Source organism: Cynocephalus volans, chromosome 2, assembly GCF_027409185.1.
Source record: "Cynocephalus volans isolate mCynVol1 chromosome 2, mCynVol1.pri, whole genome shotgun sequence".
NCBI classification, from domain to species: Eukaryota; Metazoa; Chordata; class Mammalia; order Dermoptera; family Cynocephalidae; genus Cynocephalus; species Cynocephalus volans.
The window spans coordinates 233,380,305-233,407,326 of record NC_084461.1 but is presented as its reverse complement, the minus strand read 5'-3'; the positions used below and the strand labels follow the sequence as shown (position 1 = coordinate 233,407,326).

Genomic DNA, 27,022 nt, shown 5'->3' with positions numbered 1-27,022 from the left:
GGTCAGGGGCTCTGAGCACGTGCCGTATTGATAGTGGTCGTCACTTGCCCTCCTCAGGGGCGGTGGGATCCACGCTCTCGTCCCTTAGTTTGCTGACAGTGAGCTGTCAAGCTTTGGTGTGAGAAATAGCATCTCAGAGCGAGCTTAAACTCGTGTTCGTACTTATGAATGCACTGAAGCATCTCGTATACGTTACGGGCCGTTGGTGCTCCCTTGTCTGTCTGTTCATTCCCCTCCCCGGTGTTTCGTTGCACTTACCGGTCTCGTTGAGCTTTACGATTTCTAGGGACTCCCTACCTATTAGAAAAGGGATCCCTTTGTCCTTGATAAACATTTTTTCTCAGTTTGTCATTTATCTTTTAACTTTTGTGATGGAATTTTCTGTCATGCACCAAGTCTCGATTTCTATGAGCTTACGTTTTCTTTTATGTTTTCTGGATTTGGGGGCATAGTTAGAAAAGCCTTCTCCTCTACGCTTTTTAAAAGAAACCTATATTTTGTCCCTTGGGCCCACATGGTGGAGTTGCATGGACCATGGCGAGCCTGGCTGTGTAGTCAGGAGGGGAGTGGTGGCCTCCACGGTGAGCCGCAAGGGGGACCAAGGCCGTGCAGGCCGAGAAACAGACCCAGACACCGAGAGAGGCCAGTTATCAGCCTCCCTTCTGTGCCCACCCTGGGGGACTGGTCCCCAGTGGCCTCTGTTCTGAGATGTGTGTGCTGGCACTGGCCAGCGCGCCCTTGTCCCTCTGCTTGGAGGGCGGACAGGCGCTGCTGGTGGGGGAGAGGGCCAGGTGCAGGAGCGCGGCTCCTGGCTAGGTGGTCTCCTGGAGCATCCATCCTAGCATTGATATTCTGGGGAATCACATTCCCTGCTTAGAAATTCTCTGCTTAGAAACAAATTCAAATCGACTGCTTAGAAACAGAGGGCTGAGAGTGAGTGAATTTTCTTTGCTGTTATTTATAACCTTCTATTGCCTTCTAAGCAGAGTGAGTCCTAGAAACTAGAGGCTTTTTTCCCCCTGAGCACAATTATTTTGGGGGGATGCAAATGTGGAGGAGGAGTCTGGGGGGGCAGGGCTGCCCTATGACTGCCTTCATGAAGTCATCTTCATGTCCAAGGTGACTGAGGAGGGAGGATGCAGCAGAGATCGAGTCTGGAGGGCTGCGGGGTATGGTGGCGGGTGAGGGGTAAAGGACAGCCTGCAGGCAGCGAGGGGGAGATCAGATTCGGAGAGCTCACTCGACGGAAGCCTCTCAGCTGTGCAATGTAATCTCATCCTCTGTCTTTCTGGCAACATCTTTCCTAAAATCTGTAGTGTTCACTACTGTTTGTGTGTGCATTTGTGTGCACGTGCGTGTGTGAGTGGATTCATTTTAGGGCAAGTAAATATGTGCCAAGTGGATTCATTCTGGGGTTTGCAAGGAGGTGCGAAGCTCAGTGCCGAAGCGTGGGTACAGGGCACAAACAGAGACTATGTGAGGGGACAGCTGGTGCTTATTTTATAAAAAATGACGAGAGTGGTGGCCTCGAAATGCCAGTACCATTAGGTGCATAGCAATGACAAAATAAGAATTTCTGGATTCCTGTCACTCAGCTGGAAACACTGAAGAGGCTGTGTTTGTTCATGGGGGCCGTGGCTGTTCTTCAGAGGCCGTGTTCTAACAGCATGAATGAATGCAGCGCGCTCTCCCTACACGTTAATTCAACAGGTAGTAAGGGTGCCTGTTACGTGTCACAACATCATGTGCTCCGTTTTGGCACAGGCCAGATATGACGGGGTCTGGTGTGGCCTAGTCTGTGCACGCCTTCAAAAGCCACATTTCAGGCAGGAAAGCAGTGACAATCTTGGCTCCCTCGTGAGGAGACATTAAACACCGTGTGACTCAGCACTCTCGAATTCTTCACGCTCCTCTCATCGGACGGACGGTGTCTTCAGTCCCTCACCCCTCCCCGTCCACAGCCAACAAGTGTGCGGTTTTGTTCCCTGTCTTCTCCCTTCCCTGTCCTGTGGGGCATCTCAGCCATTTCTGGGCAAACACAGCTTCTCTGGTCTCTGTGCACCGTCCCGATTCTGTCCCACAGGGTCACGGGCGCTGGCTGGCAGGGGCAGGCACCCTGTGAGGGCAGGGAGGGGGGGGACGCGGCTGGGGCAAAACCCAGAATTCTCCTCAGTGGGGGAGGGGAAGGAATGGGGGACATTCACATACTGACAAATGTGCTCTTGTTCCACCAGGATCCTTCTTCATCCATGCAGATGCTTTTGCCCTGGCCAGTCTTGAGGGAAAATAGGCCTTTTTGTATCCAGTCATCTCCTCCTAGCCTCTTTTCAATCCCACCTGTGTGGCTTTTTTTGAAGCAAATGATAATAGTTTGCTTTGGGGAAAAATAACAACAGCTGGTACATTAGAATCTGCAAAAGTGCCTCTAAGTGCCTGGGCGCATTGAATCTGCTCCACAGGCACAAACGTGGGCATCGCTCATGTGCATTCTCTCAGCGGCCCCCCGCCTCTCCCCGCCCTCCCTTCCCTTCCTTTGCTCCTTCCTTCCTCTCCCTTTTTTATTCCGCTCCCCTCCCCTGACCTCCTGCTCTCCCTTGTCTGCAGCAGAACTTGGGAGCGCCCACTGCGTCCAGTCTCCAAAGAAGTCATCGTCCGCTGGTTCAAGGAGGAGCAGGTGCCTCGCCGAGCTGGCTTCGAGAGAAACACTCAATCCATTGCCCCCTGGTTTCATGGTAGGACCACTTTCTGGGGACTTGGGCAGACGATTTCCACATCTCCACTTCTGTCTGAGGTTGGGGAGGAGGTCCTGAAGGACTGTTATGATGGGGGATGGGGAGGGGTAGAGGACTTTAGACTCTATGCTGTCTCCGTTCTGTCTCCAGCATCTCCAAGCAGGAGATCAGGACGCTGGAGGAGGCACCGGGAGGACTGAACGTGCACTCCCCTCTCTCTGCGGGGAAGGGATGGATACAACTCTTGTCCACTGCCCTCAACACACAGCCTCCTTGGCCACCAAGGGCTCCTCAGAGGCATCTTCTCTGTACTCATAAGATCACGAGCTCTCAGTGGACCACAAGCTCCTGGTGGGCAGGACCCACGTCTTGGTGTCAGAGCCTCCATCCCCAGATCCTGGCCATAGCCTAACACAATATAGCCTCTGAGTAAACAGGTGTGGATTAGATGACATGTGGCTGAATGAAGAGGCCAGAGTCATCTAAACATAGAACACTAGAGCTGGGATGCTCCTTGGAAGTTATCCAATTCTTTCATTTTACAGGTAAGAAAACTGAGGCTCAAAGAGGAGAGGAAGTTTTCACAGGTTACCAACAGACTTATAAAGTCAAGTTCAAAAATGTATCTCAAGGCTCATTCTGCAGTCCAGAGGTCTGAACATGCAGAGAGGCCTCAAACAGGGAAACAGGAGTATGACTTAGCAGAGACTTGCTGCAGGGACATAGGAGTGTCTACTGGCCATCCAACCCCTCTGTATCAGTTAGCTCTTGCTGCACAACAAATCATGCCCAAAACTCAATAGCTTAAAACAAATAAGTATTTGTTTTTTATTCATGAGTTTCTGAATCAGCTGGGCAGTTCTTGGTCTGGGCCAGGCTCAGATGATCACGTGTCTCTGGGCAGCTGGCAGGTCAGTTGGGGGCTGGTTGATCCAGGATGGTCTCAGCTGAAACGTCTCTCTGCTCCACATGGTCTCTCATCCTTCAGGAGCCTGATCCACTTTCAGGCTTCTCTGAGTAAGCTGCATCTTGACTTGGCTCCCTGAGCCTTCCCTCCCTCACTAGCACTAAGCTCAGGTCTGCATGGGGACTCCCCTGGTCAGAACTGATATCTCCTGCCACAGTCAGCATCCATCTGATCCCTATCTGTCTCTGTTTTCCCTCTGCTGGTCTCCTGGGAGCTTGCCCAACCTCCACCCTGGTTTGTTGTTCCCCTGTGTTTGTCCTTGTGATGTGCAGTGCCCACCTGCAGTGGGTACCTGCTGGACACCTGGCTGTCTTCCACCTGTGCTCAGTTCCACCCAGGTGGAGAGATGAGCCCAGTGTCATGGTGGGACTAGGGGCTCTGGGATCTTGAGGGTCGATAGGCAGCTGGCAGAGGGAGGCCCTCAGGGACAAGCTCTGGGCATAGCTTTTGGCTTCCGAAAAGGCAGCTGAAGTGCTTAGAAGAAACCGCAGGGGTGAGCAAGGCCATCTGCACCTCTACTCCCACTTCCAGGAGCCCCAAAAGCTTATGAACTACGAAGTGCAGGCAACTGCCACACTCTGCAGACAGAACAACCTAGATGTAGCACTGTAAGGGATTGCACAAAGTCATGAAAGTGGTGACACCTCCCAGTCCAGGCTGCAGGAGTGTCCTCATTGGTCCATTGTTTTCAATTCATCCTCCACACAGCATCCTGAGGATCATTTAAATATGAATCAGATCCAGTCACTCTCCTCCTGTATTCTTCTAAACTCCATGCTGGGGCCCACGTGGCTCCAGGTGACGGGTGCAGCTCCCCACTCCAGGCTTGTGCCAGATGCTCTCCTTGCCTGCCTTGCTCCTGAAACTGGCCTTTTTGCTGTTCTGCAATGAGCCATCCTCTTTCCCGTCTCAGGCCCTTTGCACTTGCTGCTGCTCTGCTTGCTTTTGCTGAAGTCTTTCCCCAGCTCTTTGCATGGCTGACACATTCTCATTTTTTATCTTAAACATCCCCTCCTTAGAGAGGACTTTTTTTGTTGTTTTTTGTTTGCTTGTTTATACCTCTTTATTTTTTGTCACTACAAAATGACCCAGGCTTGTCTTGTATATTTCCGGCTCCAGACCTAGAATCAGTCATTTCTTCAAGGTGCCCTGGTTCATTGTATTGGAGAATAATACTAGAAGCCAATATCTAGGTGCTAGGTGTGCTCATTGCCAAAGGTGTGTTCCATTGAATTCTAATTTTGGTTATTTAAATTTTTTTTAAATTTTATAATTATATTTATTTATTGTTTTTTAAAAATTTTATTAGCATATTCATTGCTACAAATCATACTCATTCCTTTTCTTTTTTTTTTCCCTGACCAGTAAGGGAATTGCAACACTCGGCTTGTTGTTGTCAGCACCACACTCAGCCATTGAGCGCACCGGCCATCCCTATATAGGATCTGAACCTGTGGCCTCAGTGCTACCAGCGCCACACTCTCCCGAGTGAGCCGCGGGGCCAGCCCGAATCACACTTATTCTCTATGCCCCTTATCCAATCTTTCTCCTTCCTCCTCCTTCCTTCCCCCTTCCCCTCCCCCCTCTAATAACCATAGATTTGTTCTCTCCATCTGATAGATTAAGTGCTCCTCTGTTGGTTTGTTGCCTAGATGATCTGTCCAGCCCTGAGACAGGTGTGATCAAGTCCTCCCCTATTATCATAAATGAGATGCTTCTTCTATTACTCTGGAGTGTGCTTTGTGGAGAGAGAGAGAGGACCTCTTTTTTTGGGGGGGGGGTCTCGGCTGGTGCCTCCACTTCTGCAGCAGCCGTGTCAGTTGTGGTGGCTGTGGTGGGCTACCTGCGTGGAAATGGTGTTTTTGGCGTGCTCTTTACCTGGTTGCAGCTGGGTTCAGCTTCCCCCAGCTCCATGCCTCAGGATCAGAGAGGCCTTTTCTGAACCCTTTACCTAAACCAGCCTTCTCCAGTTTCTCACAATTCAATTCACCCTGTTTATTTCCTTAAGAGCTATCACCCAATTGCTGTTTATCTTATTTGCTTATTGTCTGCTCTCCTACCTGAATGTAAGCACATAAAGCTAAGGGCTTCGTCTTCTTTCCCCAGTGCCTGGCACAGTAAGTATCTACGGGAGGAATGAACTGTGAGAGTTGGGATCAGATCCCAGGCTTTCCAGTTCCAAATAACAGCCCTTTCTTCTCTGCACTGAGCCCTTGTAGGTGTGTGAGTGCCCTGAGGGCCTGGGAGCAATCAGAAAACCCAGAACCGTACATGAGGGGGTTGGGCTAGCCTGCCCCGTCGACTGTGTGCTCTGCAGGGCCAGGGCCCTGTGTCTTAGGCATCTCTGTATTCAGTTCTCACTCTTGCATCCCACCTGCCCAGGGTCAAGTGCAGAAACACATCCACGACAAGCTCACCCTCTTCTCTATTGCTACTGTTTTCGAGTTCTCCAGCTAAACTAATGGCATCCTCATGGTGTAGGTCAGAGTTTGGGGAAATGGGCTTCAGTAACCAATGCATCTGAAGTCTCAGCGACTTCTACCAGCTGAAATTTATTTCTTATCCATGATTACATACCTGTTAGGAACTGGTTGTATACTTTAATAGGGGCATCAGCCTGAAGGAGCTGCCTCTATTGGGACCTCTGATGGTCTCACCGCAGAGGGAAAAGTGATTTGGTGAACGCACACTGGCCCCTGAGGCTTCTGTGTGGAATGACACACGCCGTTGTCGCTCACGCTTCATTAGCCAGAGCCAGCGTGGCATCCACGGTGCGGCGGATAGTTTTGAATGAAAGCAGTCTATTTTGACCACTGTCCACTTTTATACTGCTTACTTCTCCACACATAAACAGAAGGACTCTTTAAGGCTCTTCATGGCACAGAGACAAGACAGTGAACATGCATGGTGACTGAGCCATGGGACCCTGGAGCTGGCCCCGGGGATTCCCTGCTTCCCTCATTCAGTTATGTCCTTGTGGCCCCAAGTAGAGCTTCCTTTTGGATGATGACTTTCCTTTTCGTTCACATTATTACGGCCATGGGAGCTCAGCACGAGCATCTCAGGCACCTACAGAGCGCAGCTCCGAAGTTCTGTGGAGGTGGGGGTGGCAGCTGCACTGCTGGTTCTGAGGTGCCTATGATGGCCAGTGGAGAAGGCGTGGCAGAGGTGCTCAGATTTATCTTTAGCTTTATTTTCTACCTTAATGAAATAAAGAAAGGTAACTTTTATATTGTCAGAGAACAAACAGAACCAAGATTTAAGTTTCACAATTTATGTAACTGATTTCATGTTCTTCTGACAGTTCCACCATAAAGCGTGGAGGAAAGTTGCTAATTCACAGACTGGAGCTATTTAGTGACAAAGTTTTCATTGATCTGTGACAGAATAAAAGAAAAAGGCTCACATATGGAGGGTGGCCAAGTGTTTTTGCTTAGAAAAGACTGTATGATATTCTTAGATTATATCCTCTCTTCAGTTCCAGTGTTAAAATGCCATATCTTTTATGAATTGATAGTAATATTAAGCAATGGTTACTTTTATATAGTGCCCTTGCTTGGAAAAGCAAAAAGTTAGCATTTCTATGTTGGCTCCCCAAACCTGTTTTGTAACTTTACTCATTGCTAACAGTCCAAAGTCTGGAACAGCTGGTATGGTCCGATTTCTCCCCCAGTGTAGGAATTCCTTGATGGAGAAGGTACCAATTCTTACAGAGACAGGCAGCCTGCACCAGTTTAATTGTTAGGGAGTGTTTGCTGCAGGTTGGCAGAGGCTGTACTGTTGGCTGGGCTTGGATGGGCATCTTGCCTGGGTGACCCGGATACACATTTCTCTCCTTTTCCTCCTGGGACCAGTGGGCTAGCTCAGGCACACTCTTCTCAAGGCAACAGGACAGGCACCAGACAGCAATTGGTGGCATGCAAAGCTCTTCAGGTTGAATATTGGAACCAGCACACTGTCACTTCTGCCTCATGCCATTGGCCTCAATATATCACAGAGTTGAGGGGTAGGAAAATACGTTCCATCTTTTTCTTGTGAGGAACTGCAAAGCCATATAAAAGGTGGGGAAACAAGGAGAGAAGGATAAATTGAGCCAATAATGCCATCTAGCACAATCCCAGCATAATTTTTTTCTTTCCCAAGTAAAATATTCCTAGTTAATTTAGCTGGATTTTAGGTGCAGGTTACAGATGACTACTGTGACTGCTATTTCCTTCCCTTTCCTCAAATACATTTGGATGTGTGGTGGCGTAATCCCAGCAGCAGTGTGGACTAGGAGTCTGAGGATGTGGGGCTCATTCTAGAGCCTGGCCACTCTGTGGCCTTTTAAATTCCCCATTTGAGAAATTGGCGTTATAACATGCTTCAGAGGATACTTCTGAAGGTCAAGGCAACAGAGGTGCTTTGTCCACTGTAAGGGGCCAGGTTGGTGTAAGTGCTTATGTCTCCTGGCGTCTGGGGTCAACCACCAGTGTGTGATTGGACCCCACCTCCTCTGGCAAACACAGTTTGGGGAAATGGGCTCAGAGCAGAGAGGGTGAGCAGATGGGAACTGGCTTCCCTTTGGCACTGCAGGGTTCTAGGTAAAGTCTCCTCTGTTAAAAGGAGTCACGGTAACGTCATTGCTCGATTTTCCTTTGTTCACTGTTCTGTTGCAGGAGTTGTTAGACTCCTGGTTATGTAAAACCACTCCTGAGAATTGCTTGTGCAGGTAAGTTTGGGTTTGGGAAAAAATCCATTTTCGGGCTTTGACATGTATCTGAAATTATTAGGAACGTCCTCTGTCTGAACATGGGTTCAGTCAGAAGCCATTTCTCTCCCTGAGCTTCTGAGAAACAGCCGCAGTGTGCTCCATGGTTCAAGGTTGTGGAAGCAGCTCACCGGCTGTCTCGCTGTCGGCCCTCAGGGCTTGGCACAGAATGGGGATCCATGGGGGACGATGTAGTTGGCACTGGTAAGTTATTCTCGTGGGACCGTGCTCAGGTGCTGGGGGGCTCTCAGGCGTGGCGTCCCCCGGGCTTGGCTGGGGCTGGCTGCTCACGCCGGGGTGTTATTGGCGTGCCTCTCGGGACGGGCACGGGGGCCACCGGGGAGGAGGTGCTCCCTGTGCCTGTAAACGGTGCGCTCTTCAGGACACCCGGCAGATAGGGGTGGCTTTCCTGAAGACACGAGAGCTCCAAGGTGGAATGGGCACGGCTTCTGCCCCCCACGCTGCGACCTCAGAGCATACAGAGAGGGACGCCGAAGGCCGCCGGGCGCCTGGGCTCTGGAAGGAGAGCGTGTCTTCAGACTCCTCTGTGGGCGTTGCAGTTTGGATTTCACCACAGCACGCCCAGATGGGAAGGGAAGAAGGGAAGGAAACAGACGTCACCGCAGTCATTTTCTTGATGACTTGGGGAATGCTTGTCTTGGAAAAGAGAGGCTGTGGGGTGGAACGGAGGGAGGCACAGGGCCACCACCCTCAGCCTCTGGACTCTGTCTTGAGAAAGTGGACACGTCTGGGGTCCAGGCAAGGGGGTTCTGAAGAGATGCATTTCCTTTCAACAGAAGCAAGAGCTTTTTGGAGGTTGCAGGCTGCTGTGGGACAGTGTTGACGATGAGCTTTCTGCCCCGGTGTCTGTGATGCAGGATGAGTCTGAGGCGAGTTCTGTTGACCTTGTCCTGGGGCCACCACCCTGTCCCCGCCAAGCCTCCATGAACATTGGAAAGGTTGGCTAGGGCACAGGGCTGGCCACAGACGGGGCTGAGGACTGAGGGTGCGCTTCCCCCATGACTGCTGGGCATCCCTTGCTCATCTCTCTGGTGTAGCTGGCGTTCTTGGTCCAGGAGCTGAGGTGCGAGCACCCTGGCTGGCCCTCCCAGGAGCCCTGAGGACAGAAGGGGCAGCCCCACCAGCTGTCCTGCAGGGATGCAGCCTCCAGAGAGGTAGGAAGGACTGTGCTCTTGGAGGCAGCAGATGAGTGGGAAGGGAGCTCAGGCTCGGTCTCTCTGCCTGCACTCACTGGGAGGTCCCCTCCGCTCTGAGCTGCAGAGGGCAGGAAGGTGTTGGAGTGGCTGGCCAGTGCTGACCACTGGCCATCCTTCTGGCCTGATGCTGCCACACAGTCCCTCATGTCTGTCTGGTGGTGTAGATAGACACAGTGGTCATGTGCACCATCTTGTGCACCTGCTCCAATTATGAAAAAAGAATATTTTTCCTTCTTCTTCCTTTTTTTTTAAGGTGTGCACTGATAATATACTCTCAAAAAGGGATTACGAAGAACACAAAATTAAATTTGCTTTAGGAAATCATAGATTGTAACGGTGTTCCCAAGATTTTAACTATTTTTTTTTCAGCTCTCCATAGTTTCAGCGCCCACTCTGCTTCCAAGCCTGTGTCTGTCTGCAGGTGCACAAAGGCACTGCTTGGATTGGTGGCATCCTTGGGCAGAAGATACCTGACCTTGTACCCGTCCTCAGGTGTGCACTGGCCAGTATCCATGGGGTGTGGTGGCTGACCTCAATTGCGGGAGCACACTGGATTTTTATGTTTTAACTAATAATTTATTGAACATTTACTTTGTGCCAGAATGTGTCAAGTAAATATCGAATATGCAGTATTTCATTTATGCCTCACACAACTCTCTGGAATAGGTAATGATACTAGCAGTTATGTACAGAGTGCTTACAGCACGCTGGGCACGCTTCTAAGCCTTCACATGTTAACTTATTTAATCCTTAGAACATCACTGTGTACTTGCTCCTAGCATTAGCCCCATTTCACAGAGAGGAAGCTGAGGCACAGAGAAGTGAGGCCACTTGGCTGCAGTTACACTGTGAGTAAGTGAGGGAGTTGGGACTCAAACCCACCTTACTGTGGCTTTAGAATCCATTCTCTTACCTGTGATACGATGCAGCCTTGTTGCCACCTCACAGGTGAGGGAATAGAGACACCTAGGATAAGTGAGTGCCCCAGGTCACACAGTGCTCAAAGGGATCAGTTCCTTTCCAGTCCAGGACATCCCCTTGATGATGTAGAGACACCCAGCCATCTCTAGGCTATGGGGCTGGCTGCGTTAGCTGCTACACCTTGTTCCTGGCTGGGGCAGGTGTTGCTCCTCCTGAGGCTGGTGCTAACCTCCCATAGAATCCTGAAGGATGCCATCTGAGTCTCCAACAGTCTTCAAAGTCCCTATGCAATTAGTAGAGTAAAAGAAAGAATTGTCAGTGTTTGGAATTGTTGAGCAACCTAGACAGTGGCACCAGGAGGCAGGTTCCCAGTGTTAAGGCACTTAAAGAATTAATTTGTTGATTATTAGTATTAAACTTCTGTTGTATGCTAAGTGTAGGGCACATGGTGGTGAACAGAACTGACTTCCCTACCCTCATGGAACTTACATTCACTTGCAAGTAACAGAAAAAATTCAAACCGATAGAACCAAAGGGAGAATTTTTCAGCTCATATGACTATAAAACCCACAAGTAGGTTCAGCTTGAGGCTTTGCTTGATCCAGGGAGCTCAAGCTTTTCAGCAGCTGTCCCCTCGGTCTGTCAGCTCTGGTGTTGTGCATGTTGGTTTTGTTCCCTGACAACACGTCAGCCTGAGGCTGTGTGCCTGCATTCTCCTAGGAAGAGCAGGCATGCTTTTCTCTCTACAGCCTCAGCAGTAGTTACGGTAGTCTGCCTTGTGGGTCTGGTTTGCTCCCATGCCCATTCCCAAACCACTCCCTGGGGCCAGGCGGATAAGCCGTCTGATTGGCTAGGCCTGAGTCATATGACTGTGCCTGAGGGGGCATAGGTAGAGCTCCGCCTATTGGAACTGCATAGACTGAAAGCATACGGCTTCCCAAAAGGAGTTCCATGGTGAATTGTAGTGGGCAGGCATGACCAATCTATATGCACTATAGAGAGGAAAATAACAAAATAATCATACCATTAATTTATGCATCCAGTCGAGGTGAATGCCACGCAGGATCCTTGCACAGCCAGTTTCAGAAGTCATGTTGCTGGGTGGTGCCACCCTCCATCATGGACAGCGGCCTTAGTGATTAGAGCCTGGCACTGTGGAGCAGACAGTCGTGGGTATGGATGTTGGCTCTTGTGCATAAATATATCTGGAACCGAGACGCTCATCTGGTGAAACCCTTGTCTCAGCAGCGGGCCATGGTTAAATTTCATTTGCAGTTATAAAAGATGGAGGCGTTTGAACTCATTCATCACAATCTCTGTGGCTTTAGGATGCTTTGAGAAACTGTTGAGAATGAAGAGCTTAATAGTTCCAACGTTCTTAATGATATCATCTTGAAAGTACGGCAATAAGAAAGGAAAGTCACAAAAATGAATGAGGAATAGCTGAGCAGTAATGGAGGAGCTGTAAGCCAGTGAGGCGTTGCTGCACTGAAAGCTTTAAGAACTATGCACTTTGGATAAATTGAGACCCATAAAAAGTAAAACGTTGTGGCTGGCCTGCCTACATTTCTTTCTCTTCAGGGTGAAACTCTAACAGAGAAATAAAAAAGAGCTCATTTGGTTACTCAGGTTCAGTTCCGAACTAATGATTTCAGGAAATGGAATGGATGTGCAGGAGGGACCAGGGACGGAATCCCGGGTCTGCTTTGAGGATTTTCTAACACGTGGACTTATGGGTCGATTACAGCAGTGTCTTTTGGAAGTATACCTAAACTGCCTTGCCTTTCCTGGGGCTGCCGCCAATTAGCGCCTGTAGAGTAAATATTTTGACAGTGAACATGAATCTGTTGGTGGTATTTGAGAGCATCTGTATGGAATCCAGGGAGATGACCAGGAAAGCTGTCATGAAGGACACGCTGGGCTGTGTGCTCGGGGTATAGTAACAGAGAGGACTGGGGCATTGCTGGCTACACGTCGCTGGGGTGCTGGCTGCACAGGCATGCCTGCAATAGTAACCTGCTATCGGGAGAGTGCAAGCGCACCTGGGTGTGTTTGCTAGGCCAGCATACAACTCCCTTTCTGCATTCCCTACCTTCTCGTCTTCACCTGCTACAGTGTGTCACCACGGGGGAAGGGGGCTGCTGTTCTGAGCGGTCTCTGTCCCCTGATCTCGGCCTTGTTCTGTTCTGCAGAGGCCCAACAGGGTGCGCTGCAGTTAGCTGGGCGACCTCAGAAGGCCTGTCCCAGAGGAGCCCTGGGCACCTGTGGGGAGGCTCAGGTGCACCCCTCCTTAGTCCGCATCAAGGGCCCCATCTGTATGCTGGGCGTGTGCTTCAGTTTCCTAATTACAGCTCTGCTCACTTCTGCCACTTACCTTCTAATTGTGATTGTGTGGCTTAGGCCAAGGCCAGTCTGGGTTTGTGCCCTACCTGGCAGCTGCCGCTGCTGTGGTCACAGCATCCGCTATTCCCCTGGCGTTGTTCTACTTCATATGGCCATTACCTTTGGGTGATACTAATGTAAGTTCCCTTTGCCACTGAAGAGAGATTTACTTGTTTAAGCTCAGGCCATGAGTGGCAGGGTCATGACAGGAAAGCCAGATTTGTTTGGCACCTGCTTTAGCACCTGCTTTTAACAGCATAGTATGCTTAATTTCGCAGCCCCTGGGGACGGTCTATCCGAACTGGAAAGACCCCTGCCCTGGAGCATGGACACAATTTCTGTTTGCAGATGTTTGCTGCTGCTTCTCACCCTCCACATCAGGCGCCTTTGGGTACAGCCCCCAACCAAACTAGACCTTGTGGGCATTGCTTTGTGAACTTGGGTCAGCCTTGCAACTGGTCAGTGTCTGAAGCCCTGACCTTGGCCCATCTAGAACAGCAGTCCACTGAGAGGCCTCAGCAGGCTTCCTGGCTGATTCGTGGTTCATGCTGAGAGCACAGCAAGTCTTGAGGGCAGGAGCTGGTTGTGCTAATCCACACGCCGCCTGTACATTCCTCCAGAGCCTCTGCATGCGAGGCTCTGGGTTGTACGCAGGGAGCACAGGCTGCTTGCATTCTAATAGGAGTACAAACCTTGTGCGCATGACTGTCATTAAAAGAATGCCGCACCTCTGTCTCAGCTCTGCCACTTCCTGCTGAGACACTGGGCAAGTAACTCAATCTCTCTCAGCCTAATTTTCTACTCTATAAAATTGAGACTATAAAAGTACCTACCTCAAAGGATTATTATGAGGATTGAGTGAACTAGTGCATATAAATCTCTTTGCACAGGGGTTGACATAATGCCAGCATTCTGTAAATGCTGATTATAGGATTCTAATTCTAATTAATTAGTTATTTATTCACACTATTTATTGAGGGCCTATGTTCCAGACACTAGACATGGGATTATACTGGGAAAAAACAGACAAAATTGTTGCTCTCATAGATCTTATGTTCACAAAATTATGATAATTTTTATATTAACTATTGAGGAAACCATGTTTCTTACATAAGTTATATCGCACACTACTGTTTTATTCCACAATTTTTTTTTTTTAGTCATCAGCATGTTTTTGAGATTTTCAGTCTATGTCCACATCAGTGGTTCTCAATAGGGTGATTGTGTCCCCAGGGACATTTAACAATATCTGAAGACATTTTCGGTTGTCACAACTGGTTTCTGGTGGGTAGAGGCCAGGGATGCTGCTGCACTTCCTACAACGCTTAGGGCAGCCCCCACCACAGACAGTTGTCTGGCCCCAGATGCCAGTGGAGTCCAGGCCGAGAAACCCTGGTCTGTGTCTACATTTGTATCTATGTATATCTCCTTCAGACTTCTGTGTTGCTAGAAAGATGTGCAACAGATGGAATTTCTTATCTCCTTGTTTTGGTAAGGGACCTTATCTTACTCTGGACATCTATTTCCTGTTAATGACTAAAAAAAAAAAAAAAAAAAAATCGAAACAAAATTTCCAATTAAAGGTTAATCTGATATCACTCCTCTCCTGCAAATGGTGTCTGGGTGCAGGAGAAGTTCATGGCCTTGGGAGGGAACCAAAGAGAGGTCCCGGGCAGAGGGTCATCTCTGGGTCTTGTCCTCTGTTTTTCCAAGCTCCACTGCTGATGGTCCGTGGCTGGTGGAATGATGGTTTGATTTCTGGCACAGACGGGATCTGGGGTCCCCTTCCCTGCACTGATCACCCCCAAACGTGACTTAGCCCTACCCTGGCTCCTTCTGAGGGCCTCTGAGTTTCAGCCATTCCCACCGGCTAGCTGTTGACTGAGGTCACTTGCCCCAAAACCTAGTTTCTGGAGTCACCCTACCTCTTTTTTTGGTGTCCCCTGAGGAAGCTGGACCCTGTTCTTATTTATCTCTGCCTCTCGAGAACCCTCAGTGCGGAGGGTTGAGTTCATCAGCCGCCCCCTCCTTCCTCACCCCTGTAGCTTATCATCATTGGAAGAAACAGTGTCACCCCTTATCTGTTTATTTTCTTAGCCTTCTTTACTTTCATTCCCCACCCATATTCCCCTTTCTTCCTATTAAGTAGCCGTTTGGATAAGTTTAACACATATCTGTCGAAAGGGTTCTTGCATATTCCCTGCTTTCAGTGGTTTTAGTTACCTGTGGTCAACTGTGCTCCAAAAGGATTAAGTGGAAAATTCCAGAAATAAACAATTTATAAGTTTTAAATTGTGTGCCATTCTGAGTAGCATGACAAAATCTCTCAGTGTCCCGCTTTGTCCTGCCCCGGACGTGAATTATCCCTTTGTCTTCGCAGTCGTGGTGATCAGTTCCACTGTAGTGGCGTAGCAGTGGTTGTGTTCAAGCAACCCCCCTTTTTAATTGTATCGTAGTTGATTGTACATGTCTGTGGGGTACAGAGTTGAGTATTAATACCTGCGTTCAATACGTGATGCTCAGATCAACATAATTAGTATATTCAACATTATACAATGTCATCATTTTTCGTGACCCTTTACCAATTCCTCCATTACTGCCTCTTCCCCTCCCACTTTCCCATCTCTGGTAACCTCAGTTCTGTTCTCTCCCTTTGAAAATTTAACATGTTATAGTGATTGCTTCTTCCTTCCTTCCTTCCTTCCTTCCTTCATTTGTTTATTTCTTAGAAGCCACTTATGGATGAGGCTATGCTTTATTTCCCTTTCTGTGTCTGGCTTATTTCACTCAACATAATTTTCTCCAAGCTCATCTATGTTGCTGCGAATGGCAGAATTTCATTTATTTTTATAGCAGAGTAGTATTCCATTGTGTAGATATACCACATTTTCTTTATCTAGTCATCTGATGATGGACATTTAGGTTGGTTCCAACTCTTGGCTATTGTAAATAGAGCTGCAATAAACATGGGAATGCAGGTGTCCCTTCGACATGATGATTTCCATTCCTTTCGGTATATTTCCAGCAGTGGGATTGCTGGGTCATATGGCAGTTCTATCTGTAGTTTGAGGAACCTCCACACTGTTTTCCATAATAGCTGCACCAACTTACAGTCCCACCAACAGTGCAGGAGGGTTGTTCTTTCTCCACATCCTCACCAGCAAGTAACTCTCATTTTACTTACTAATGGCCCCCAAATGCAAAAGTAGTGATGCCAGCATATTCTTATAATTGTTCTATTTTATTATTGTTATTAATGTCTTACTGTGCCTAGTGTATAAATTAAACTTTATCATAGGTATGTATATAGAGGAAAAAATATAGTATGTACGGGGTTCGGTACTATCTACAGTTTCAGGCATCCACAGGAGATCTTGAAACATATACTCTGTGGATAATGGGGGACCTCTGTATATTATGTATGTGTCACCCATAAGGAAGTTGTTTTGCTCTTCCTTTTCTTTTTGTCTCTGATGATGATGTTGTATGTGATTGACCTTGATGCTTTTTTGTGGCGAATTTTTATGTGAAATTAGTTTTTGTGAACTTTTCCAGTGATGCCAGGAAAGTGCTTCTCTTTGCCCCTTTCTTGCTTAATTTGGATTCCACTTCCAGTGGTGAAAGGTGGTCCTGGAGGGTCTCATCAGGGGCCCCTTGTACTCACCCAGGGTTGGCGAGGGCAGAACTCCGAGTTTCAGCTGCTGTTCTCAAGTCGGCTCCTTCTTCCCAGTGAATTCCTGTTGACTGCTCTGGGATCTGTAAGCCTGCCTGAATGTTTATGTCTTTTTCTTTCTGCATAAACACTGGAACCATGAAGGTTTGAGTTACTGGTTCATTTCCACCACCATTTGTATTTGGGGTTTGTCTTAGTTTGTCTGGGTTGCTGAAGCAAAACGCCTGAGACTGGATAGTATAAAAAGAATAGAAATTGATTTACTCACAGTTCTGGAGGCTGAGAAGTCCGAGGTCAAGGCACAGGCAGGTTCAATGTCTGGTGAGGAATCTGGGCTCTGCTTTCGAGATGGTGCCTTGAATGCTATGTCCTCACACAGCAGAGAAGCAGAAGAGAACCCACTCCCTGCAGGCTTTTTATAATGGCCCTAATCCCACTGATGAGAGCTTCGCCCCCATGACTTAATCACCTCCCAACAGCCTCACCTGTTAATACTGTGACATTGATGATTAAGTTTCAACATATGAATTTTAAAGGACACCTTCAGACCACAGCAGGGTTGATAGGAATCCCTCATCACCTAGTTTTCTTGTAAACCTAGTCCGTGGACTTTTGGTTTTGTTCTTTAGTTGCACTGCCTGTTTTTATTTGGAGATTTGGAGAGATTGAAATCAATGGTGCTGCCACCGTAGCCATCTTTCCAGAATCTACCCTGCACTTAACGTTTACATGAATTGTGAGGTGCTTTAAATGTCATTAGTGTTCCTTTGTCTCACTGAACATGACGCCATAAGATCAGTGCTATGTGGATTTTTAACTTATTATTTTTAATTGTTGCATGGCACTCTACCTAATTTTACCTGTCCACTCCTCCAACCTGTCCTCATTGCTTTGCCTGCACTTTGACCTTTCTGTCACTTCCATCCGTGGGCCCCAGATCTGGGTGAGGTGCCTCCCCCAGGTGCTACCACACAGCACCCAAGCCCATTCCCCACGTAGACTTTATCACCACCGGTTACAGTCTTAGCCTTTTATTTTTATATTTAAAAATTGTCTGCCGATCTTTATTTCTGTCCAGAGTCAGAGCTTCTGGAAGACAGGAGCTGTGTCTCATTCATTGCTGACTCCCAGGTACCCAGCATAGGGCCTGGTTCCTAGATAGTGTTTAATAAATATTTATTAAAGGGAGGAAAGAAAAAAGTAAGAAACAAAGAAAGGAAGGAAGGAGAGAAAATGTTCCTGGAAACTCCAGGAAAATACTACGTTTCCCGTTGTATGGGTATGAGAAGTGGTTCCCATCGGTAGGCGCATTCTCCAGTGTTCACTCTGGAACAGTCGCCTGGAGAACTGGCTGGCCAGGCCACATCCCTTCGCCATCCCCCGTCACAGTAGAGTTAGAAAGCTTTTGTGACGCTGGCAGAGTGCTCGCTCCCCAGCTGGAAGGTGTGGGGTGGGCGAAGAATCTTCAGAAGGTCTGCAGGTAGCAGGGGCTGGTAGTGATTAATGCTTATTTCCCAGCCACTCTGCACTTGGCCGAGAGGCAACCTAGCAGGAGAGAGATGGAGAGGGAAGAGTGAGTGAGGCAGGAAAACAGCAGCTTCTTGGCAAGCATCCTACGCTAATTCTCTTGGGGGCTGGGCTTTCTGTGAAACTCTCTTTGCTGTCCTGAACTATGAGGTTGCTTTACTTCTGGTCTTGTGCCAAATTACAATTTCTAGACAAATAGCGAAGAGGAAGCAGAATTCACAGGTGTGTACCCTTTGAGACACCCGGAGCCTCCTAGGAATGGCTCAGCTAACTTTATCGCACAGGCTGTGGCCCCTTCAGAGGAGATTCCCTCAGCAGCCTGTGTTTTCAGGATCGAGCATGTGTGGGGATGTGGGCGGGCGCAGCAAGATCTGGCAGTAATGGCCATCGCTGCTCCCAGCACAAGTAGCCTCCAACACTCACACACGTGTAGGATATGTAACGTATCCAGTGCATCCAGTTATAGTATACTAGATGTTTGCTATGTTCTTAGGCTCTGTGCTAAGCATATTCATGCATTAACTTATTAGTTCTCAAACAGCATTGTGATATAGGTATTATTACCAGTACCACTTAATGGACGAGGACACCAAAGTGGGTTTCAGAGAGGTGTAAGTAACCTGCCCGAGACCACCTACAGAATAAGTCCCTGAGCTGGGACTGAGTCCTTGCTCCTGATCGCTGCTCCAAACATACTTCCCAACACCCCAGGCACTTAGGATATAAAGACAAAGTAAGGTTTCTGTGTCAGTTCAGGTCTTCTGGGAAGCAGAAGCACAAGAGATTGATTGGAGGAAATGCCCATGAAAGACAAAGGGGAGAGGGATTGGGAGAAGGTGGGGAGAGTCTTCAGAGCGAGCCGCGGGTCTGACACCATGGAGGGACAGAGAGAAGAAGGACAATCGGGTAAGTGGAGCCTGCTACTGGAGTGCCGCTTGAGAAAATCTCGGCCAGGCTGATGGGGAGCCCCAGAGCAAGGATTGGTCACTAGAGAGTTCCTCATTAGGCAGGCTGGTGGCTCTAGTAACCCCTGTGCTCAGCTGTTGGCTGGAAGCATCCTGGGGAGAGCAGGCCTGCATGCTGGATCCTGATGGACACACGGCTGCTCCTCGCAAGGTGTCTTGGAGGGATGTCTGGGCAGTCTGCTCCCACAGCTGCCGCAGGCTCTAGCCTTGAGCAGTTCGCAGCCTGTTTACTAACCTCCCATAGGGTTTGGAGAGTATCTCGTGTAAACCCACAGGTGAGATATCCAATGCAGCCTCCTGGGATGCAGATGATTTCCTGATCGGTTGAGCAGGTTTTACACCGAGTAAAGGGACCCTGCCCAGAGCTAGTTGGGGAGAGCCAGGGATTGACATGCAGACACCCTTCCCCAATCAAGCTGTGGGCTTTGCTATTTTGGCCCAGAGAGGCATCTTTTTCTAATCGAACCACTCAGGGGGTCATCTTTTTCTAACTTGCAGAAAGGTAGAGCATAGGCTACCAGCAGCCTGGGAGAGAAAAGGATCGGGGCCTTCCGTAAGGAGTCAGGGTCAGCTGGGGCAAAGGGGGCTGGGAGTGAGGATGAAGCTTCAGCCCAGGGAGGGCTTGTGGGTGAGCAGCCGGTCACCGTCCAGGACGTGAGCTGATGATAAGTCCAGAGACGGAGGTGGGGCAAGGGAGCCTGGTGTCCACTGTCCTGAGCCTGAACTTGGCTGGAAGTCAGTGGGAAGCCACTCAGGGGCTTTAGCTGGGGGAAGACATGACATGGTCATTTTAATTTTACTGAACATTTTTGGACATTAAAAAGTGGAGTTCCAAAGATAAGTTTTGGAGAGGATGTGGAGAAAATTCCACCTGGTGCACACTGTTGGTGGGAATGTAAATTAGTACAGCATTATGAAAACAGTATGGAGGTTCCTCAAGAAATTAATAATACAATGACCCTATGATAACCCCACTACTGAGCGTATAACCCAAGGATATGAAATCAGTATGTCGAAGAGATATCTGCGCTCCCATGTTTACTGCCACGTTATTCACAATCGCCAAAACGTGGACTCAACCTAATGACCATCAATGGATGAACAGGTAAAGAAAACGTGGTGTGTGTACACAATGGAATACTATTTTGCCTTTAAAAAGAAGGAAATCTTGTCATTTGCACAACATGGATGAACATGGAAGACATTATATTAAGTGAAATAAGGCAGGCACAGAAAGACGAATAGTGCACAAGATCGCTTACATGTGAAGTCTAAAAACGTCGAACTCATAGAAGCAGAGAGTAGATGGTGGCTAGCGGGGCTAGAGGGTGTAGGTGGAAATGTTGACCAGAGGACACATAGTTTCAGGTAGATCAGAGGCATAAACTCAAGAGACCTATTGCATATCATGGTGACCGTAGTTACTAACAATATGTTGTAGACTTGAAAATTACTAGGAGAGTGGATTGTGTGTTCTCACCACAAAAAAGTGATAAGCAGGCGAGGAAATGCATATGTTAATTAGCTTGATTTAGCCATTCCACAGTGCATATGTGTATTAAAACGTCATGTTGTACACCATAAATACATACAATTTTTATTTGTCAATCAAAAATATAAATAATTAAAATAAAGACACTTGTTTAAAAGAAAAAAACAAAAATAAAGGTCGGGTCCTATTCAGATTTGATGGTTAAGTCTCCTCCTGTATGCAATACTTACTCCTCTCCAGTCCCCTCCCAGGCCGTGTGTGCTTCAGCTTGAGTGCTTAGAGAGGGGACAGGGTGACATCTTCTGGTCCTTCCAACCCCTGCCCCTGCTTCTACTGCCCTTACTTATCTCCCCTCTGCAGCCACCTTTGGGGCCTAGGTCCTCTGGTGTTGGGGCATGGAGGTGAGTGGGAGACAGTGCCTAGTCTTTGGATGGATCCTGGATATTGCCATTCTGTTCTCTCTTGGCTGTCACTGTTTTTCTGGCTGAAGCCACCAGGGCCCCCCCACGGGGCAGGACCAGGGTGCATCCTGCATGGTATGTAATTCTTCGTGTGCCCTGTGGTGCAAGGGCTCTCCCTTCCTTCCCCTCCCTTTCTCTCCCTGGTTTCCTACTTCTACAGCCTGGTTGGGCACACCCTGGAGAGGGTAGCTGGCTTGATCGCCTCTTGCTGTAAGTCCTGGGAAAGGAGGACATAAGTGGCCCCTGATTGTGGGGCACTTGGCAGCATGGTTTTCTGCATCCTCTGCTCTGGGCATAAGGAAAGTCCTGCCTTTGTCCCTTTAGGTAGGAGAGCAGTGGCAGGGGAGTCTGACTGCAGCTAAGCTTGGAGTTACATTGGGGACCCAGTAGAGAGAAGTCGCAGGTGTGTAGTGCCTCTCATACACCTACAGCCCAGCTACTCCTCCTCCTATGCTGTCACTGACAGTCAATAATCCCACTGAAATAATCCCAGACAAGTGGCTGTGTAATGGGATGACGTGTTGCAATTCACCTTTACCCCCAAATAACAGATGACTATAGGACCCAGCATTTCTACAACTATTCTCAATGTATGAAACGACTTTGAATTCTTTATCTCACTAGAAAGTCATCATGTGCCTTTGAAGTAGAAGGGTTATGATCACTTAAATGTCAAAGGACACTGGAGATGTTGAGGACTTGGCTGAAGATCCCGCAGCCACATGAGGGCAGAACTGGAGAGAGAATCCAGGTCTTCTGACTCCTGCTGCTCTTCCCACCTCCCCACCCCCCAGAGCCTGATCTGCCAAACGCATCACCTCTCTACATTATCCGGATGAGAGTGGCTCCCTGAAAGCATTTTGGGATTTGCTACCAACATACAAACCACTCCAAGGCTAGATCTGACTTCCATATGGAACCTTAGAAAGTTTTGTTCTTTGAGCTGAAGTGAAGCTTAATTCTATGGCCCAATTAAGGAACTTTTTGCCTAGTGTCCACAGGTATTTGGAAGAGGTCTTTTTACATTTTAAGGAGAGATGCTGTTTTCGAATGCTCATTCGCAGTCGAGCAAGATAAGTGAGGCATCATCGCCTGTCATTCTGGTCTAGTCACTAGAGCTGGACTCTGAAGGCTCTCCACAGAGAGCTAATCAATAGATGCTATAATTCTGGCTCATTACTAATTCCTTGCTTACCCAATTAATCCACATTCGTGTGGCTTAATTTGGAGGAGAGCGTGCTCAACTCAGGTGCTAGTAGCAACTCTGCCCCAGGCTCGCAGCTGGTCGCTGTGGGCCAAGATGCCCCCTCTGTGGAACGCGGCAGACACTGGCCAGCCCCTGACACCCTCCTCTTTCTGACACCCTGAATGGATGGCGTGTGGACGGAGCCACAGGGTGAGGGGCAGGGGCCGGGGGGAGGGAGGGAAAAGGAGGGTTGCAGAACCTGAGGACATTTTTCTATTTTCATTTTTTCTCTTTTAAACCAGGAATTATTAGCCGAGAAGATGCAGAAGATCTCCTGGAGAACATGACTGAGGGGGCATTTCTGGTCCGGGTCAGTGAGAAAATCTGGGGTTACACCCTCTCCTACCGCCTGCAGAAGGGATTCAAGCACTTTCTCGTGGATGCCTCTGGGGATTTTTACAGCTTCCTGGGAGTGGACCCCAATCGCCATGCAACGCTCACAGATCTCATTGATTTCCACAAGGTACCCCTCTTAGGGGTGCCAGCTGGGGGTGAAACTGGTGGCAACTTGAGCTAAAGAGACAGCCAAAGCCAGTGCAGCGAGGCCGCAGTCCCTAGGCCACAGGGCTGGAGGGTTGCAGAGACATAGAGACCAGAGGTTGTCTAGACCAGGCTCTGGGGCCCACTGACTCTGACTTGCCTCTGAGGCACGTGTGCACCTCTGACCCTGGTCCCCAGGCTTCTTCTCAGCTGGAGTACTGAGTGCTCACTACTGTCGACACTTGGGGGCCACTGATCAGCCATCACTGCAAGCCCAGGTCTTACCCCCCATCCCCCTCATTCTCAGGAATGCCTCTCTTGGGGACCTTCTAGTCAGCCCTCTGGCTGCTTCCAAGTTTGCTGAAGCATAGCAGGCAACCCCATGGTTAGAGAAGCTTTCGCAGTCGTGGTGTTACCATGTCTCTTGTCTGAACTCCAGCTTTACCTCTTGGTATGTGTGTGACCTTGGGCAGGTTACTTAGTGTCACTGAGCTTAGTGTCCTTACCAGGCACATGGATGTAAATGACACTTAGTTCAGACCCTGGGAGCCTTGAATAGGTCATGAAGGTGACAGTGCTCTGTAACCACACAGGGGCTGTGGAAGTTCTTGTTTCCAGCTCTTTCTGTTATTTGTCCGCCTGCCGCAGACTGCATAATGGGAAAGGTGTCTTCCAAACAGTGTACATAGTAAGAAGCAACGTTTGTGCCGATGTGGCTGTTGGCATCAGTAGTACCTGGGAGTAGGCCAAAGGGGAAACTCACTGACCCAGAAGGGCAGGACCAAGGGAGTGTGAGTGGTAGACTAGTGGCCACTCAGGGGTCCAACGTCTACTCAAGCCTTGCGGGGGTAGAAAGGTCCACAGGATTACTTGACCGTCTCACTGGGCTGCTGCTATAATAGGAACTCTTGGGTTTGTGTTGCTTTCTCTTCATCTCTTCATGGATGTCCCCAGGGCTCCGAAGACAGCTCTTAACTCGACCTTATGAGTAAAGCACGTAGAAGTTCACCCACTCACAAATTCCCAGACACCAAGTATAGAGAACTGCCAGGCAAACCGCACTAACTAGGATCAAGGCAGAGTTTTAGTTGTGCTGGGAAGAATCTTCTAGAACCGGAGGAAAGAGAAAGGGAGGGGGTGTCAGGCAGGGGGCCTGTTGCTCCGTATCCACATTTTTATTCAGTCTTCCCAGTTCCTCTGCAAGGGAGGCATAGTGGCCCCATTCACAGATCAGAAAACCGCGACTAGGGAGGCTGGGAAATTCGGCTAAGTTTTCATAGCTGGTCCCAGCTCGGACCAGGAGTTAAGCCTCTGGCTGCCTGCCTCTACATCATGTGCTTTTCCCACTAAACTAGATTATTTGCTTTCCCTGTCCAGCATAAGCTGCCATGAGCTGTGGTGGACCCCTTGTCCCTATATGTGTTCAAGCAAAGGGAGGGAACTTGTCCATCTCCCAGGACAAGTTCCTGTATAGGAAGGTCAGACCACATGTCTTTGAAGGTTTGTGTTCTCTTCCAAATCTAAACTTTTGGGACTGACAATTTTGTTTCTATCTGGAACGAGAGATATCATCTATACTCATGTGGATATCTGGTGGCCAGCTTTTATACATTAAAATTTTAATTACACGATTAATTCATCACTATCGTCTAGAAAAGGCAAAATACAGTACAAACCGAACGCCTCATCCATTTCAGATGCCGCACTCAAATTGTCAATTTGCTGTGTACATGTCTAAGTATCTCCTGAACAGTAACATACAAATGTATGTAAATAAGGAAATACGTAGTCTTGTCATTTTCCACATAAGTTGCATAATTCTTTACATATAGCTCAGCAACTTGATTTTTTAACACGCTTAATAAATCATAGAGTGTAGTTTTAAAAAGCATGGTCGCTGGAATCAGGCTGCTGAGTTTCAAATTCCAGCTTCATTACTGTGTGTGACTTTGGGCAACTACGGAAACATTTGTGCCTTGGTTTCCTCCTGAGTAAGATGGGTTTAATAATGGCACTTCCCTCTTAAGGTCACAGTGAGGTTTCAATGAGATATCACTATGTAAGGTGCTGAAAAAATATAATTGACACTTGTAAGTTGTCACGATGCGCTAGCTGTTATTAAACTATGTCTGTGAGATCTTTCCATGTCAGTACATATACCAGTGCTTGCAACTGTCCTGTGGAATTCCACGGTATGGATGTATATTACAGTTTAATTAGCCATTCTCCTCTTGATGGCCACTTCTCTGGTGCCCCGTTTTTCATGGTCACACACAGTGCTGCAGAGATTTCCCTGTATGTGTCACTGTGTAGACATGTGCAGCATTTCTCTAGGATGGATCCCCAGATGGAATTGCTGGAGAGAAGACTCTGCACATTTTCATTAGAAAAGATCTGCCAGACTGCCTTCCAAAAATGTGCTGCCAATTCATGTTCCTGCCAAAACTGTACGAGGCTGTTTCCCCACACTGCTGCCAACACTGGGAATTATCAGTCATTTAATTTCTTCCCATTAGATGGGCAAACACTGTATCTCATTGTTTTTTAACTTGCGTTTCTCTGATTAGCACTGATTCTGAGGACCTTTCATATATTTAATGGCCACTTGGATTTCTTCTGTGAATCATCTGTTCATATCCTTGGTCCACTTTTCCGTTTTGTTGTCTCCTTACTGATGTGACAATTCTTTCTGCTACTAAATTGCTTTTTAGTTGTGTCCATTCTGCTCTTCAGTTCTACTGAAATTTCTCTTTTTAGTTTAAATGATCATGCTTTTCATTTTCAGGTTCTTTAATTGATTCTTTTTAACAAACAAAAAAAATAAAAAAAACAAAAAACCCCCAATAGCCCATTCCTGTTTTATGGATGAATTATCTTCTTATTCTGCTGAGGAGATTAATACACATCTCTTAAAGCCTCCTTCTGTTTGTTTTATAAACTTGATATTTTCTTGGGAATCAGTCCGGTTGTTGAGTTTGGCATCTTTCATTTATCATTATGATTTTCCTTAAATGTATATACATTTTGGGCTATGAGGTGATCTCCAAGTTTAAATGTTTTCTTTATCCACGAGTAGGTACAGTGTCTGTTTTCCAAATGCAGGCTCTCCATGCTGTAGGGGTTGGAGTTGCTATCGAGTGCGCATCTTTTCGGCATGAGAGTGTTTGAACTTTTGGGGTCTCTTCAGCCTCCCAAGCAACTGTGTGCGTCTCCTCATTTCTTGATCTGCCTGAGACAAACACCTGCCTGGAGGTCCCCACCCTGTCCCCGACTTGCCCTAGCTGAGCCCCACATTAACTTCTCTGACAACCTCACCCTGTGCATCTTCTGTTTTTCAAGAATTTTTCAACATTTTTGCTTTATTAATGGCCTTGCTTCTTATTTCCCAGTACTTTTATGGATTTATTTATTTTTAAAGGCATTTTCCCCCCTATCATTTCTAAAAATTTGAGTAAGGGGGAGGCAGATACAGTTTCTTAGTATCTCTGTTTTGAACTGGTCTCTCTCTGGTGGATGTTTATTTCCCTTTCTTGATTATAAACAGATTTCCTTTTTTCCCCCCTTTTAGGAGGAAGTTATCACTGTGTCAGGGGGAGAGTTGCTGCAGGAACCCTGTGGACAGAGGGACAGCCCACCAGACTACCATGTGTTGTTTGAATGATTTTTTTCTCCTTATCAATTGGATTCTTTTGGACATCTTTTTTTTTAATTCAGCTTAAGAACTTCCTGACTCAAATCCCTATGATTTTCTGGAAGATTCACCACCATCAGAGGAACAAGTATATTAGTATGTCTCAAGGAACATGCAATGTATGGCAGGTGTGCCATTGGTCCCATCTCAGTGCTCAGGACAGAAACTGCTAACAGCTGATGCAACTCTTTTGTGAAGAGTTTAGCTATGACCTCAGAAGACAAAGCCTATTTGTCACGGCTATCCTAAACTGAGCTCCTAGAGCACATGGATCATGTTTTAATAATCCAAAATAAATTCAGTGCCGAACCCTAGATTCAACATATGCTAGACATTCAATAAATGCTTATTGAATAAATGCACTCCTTCTGAAAGTTTTCCAACACCAATCAGCAATGGTTTCTAGGATGTTATTTCTTACCTATCACTCTTTATAAAGTCATGGAGGTAATAGCAGAAAGATTGTGAAGGATTTACATAAAGGACGTAGATGCTGCATCTTTCACAATGTTCATTAT

At 47.7% G+C, this 27,022-nt stretch overlaps 1 protein-coding gene across 2 annotated transcripts in view; it reads left to right on the top strand.

The window, feature by feature from the left end:
* SH2D4B (SH2 domain containing 4B) overlaps positions 1–26,474 on the top strand; it is an 80,560-nt gene extending 54,086 nt beyond the window's left edge. The window contains exons 6-8 of one of the 2 annotated variants that reach the window (XM_063087888.1): positions 2,605–2,732; positions 22,576–22,796; positions 26,382–26,474. In XM_063087888.1, the coding sequence (XP_062943958.1) occupies positions 2,605–2,732; positions 22,576–22,796; positions 26,382–26,474 (442 nt within the window). The remainder of the gene's footprint in view (positions 1–2,604; positions 2,733–22,575; positions 22,797–26,381) is intronic. The other variant, XM_063087889.1, reaches the window with a different exon arrangement.
* Positions 26,475–27,022: the final 548 nt, after the last annotated feature.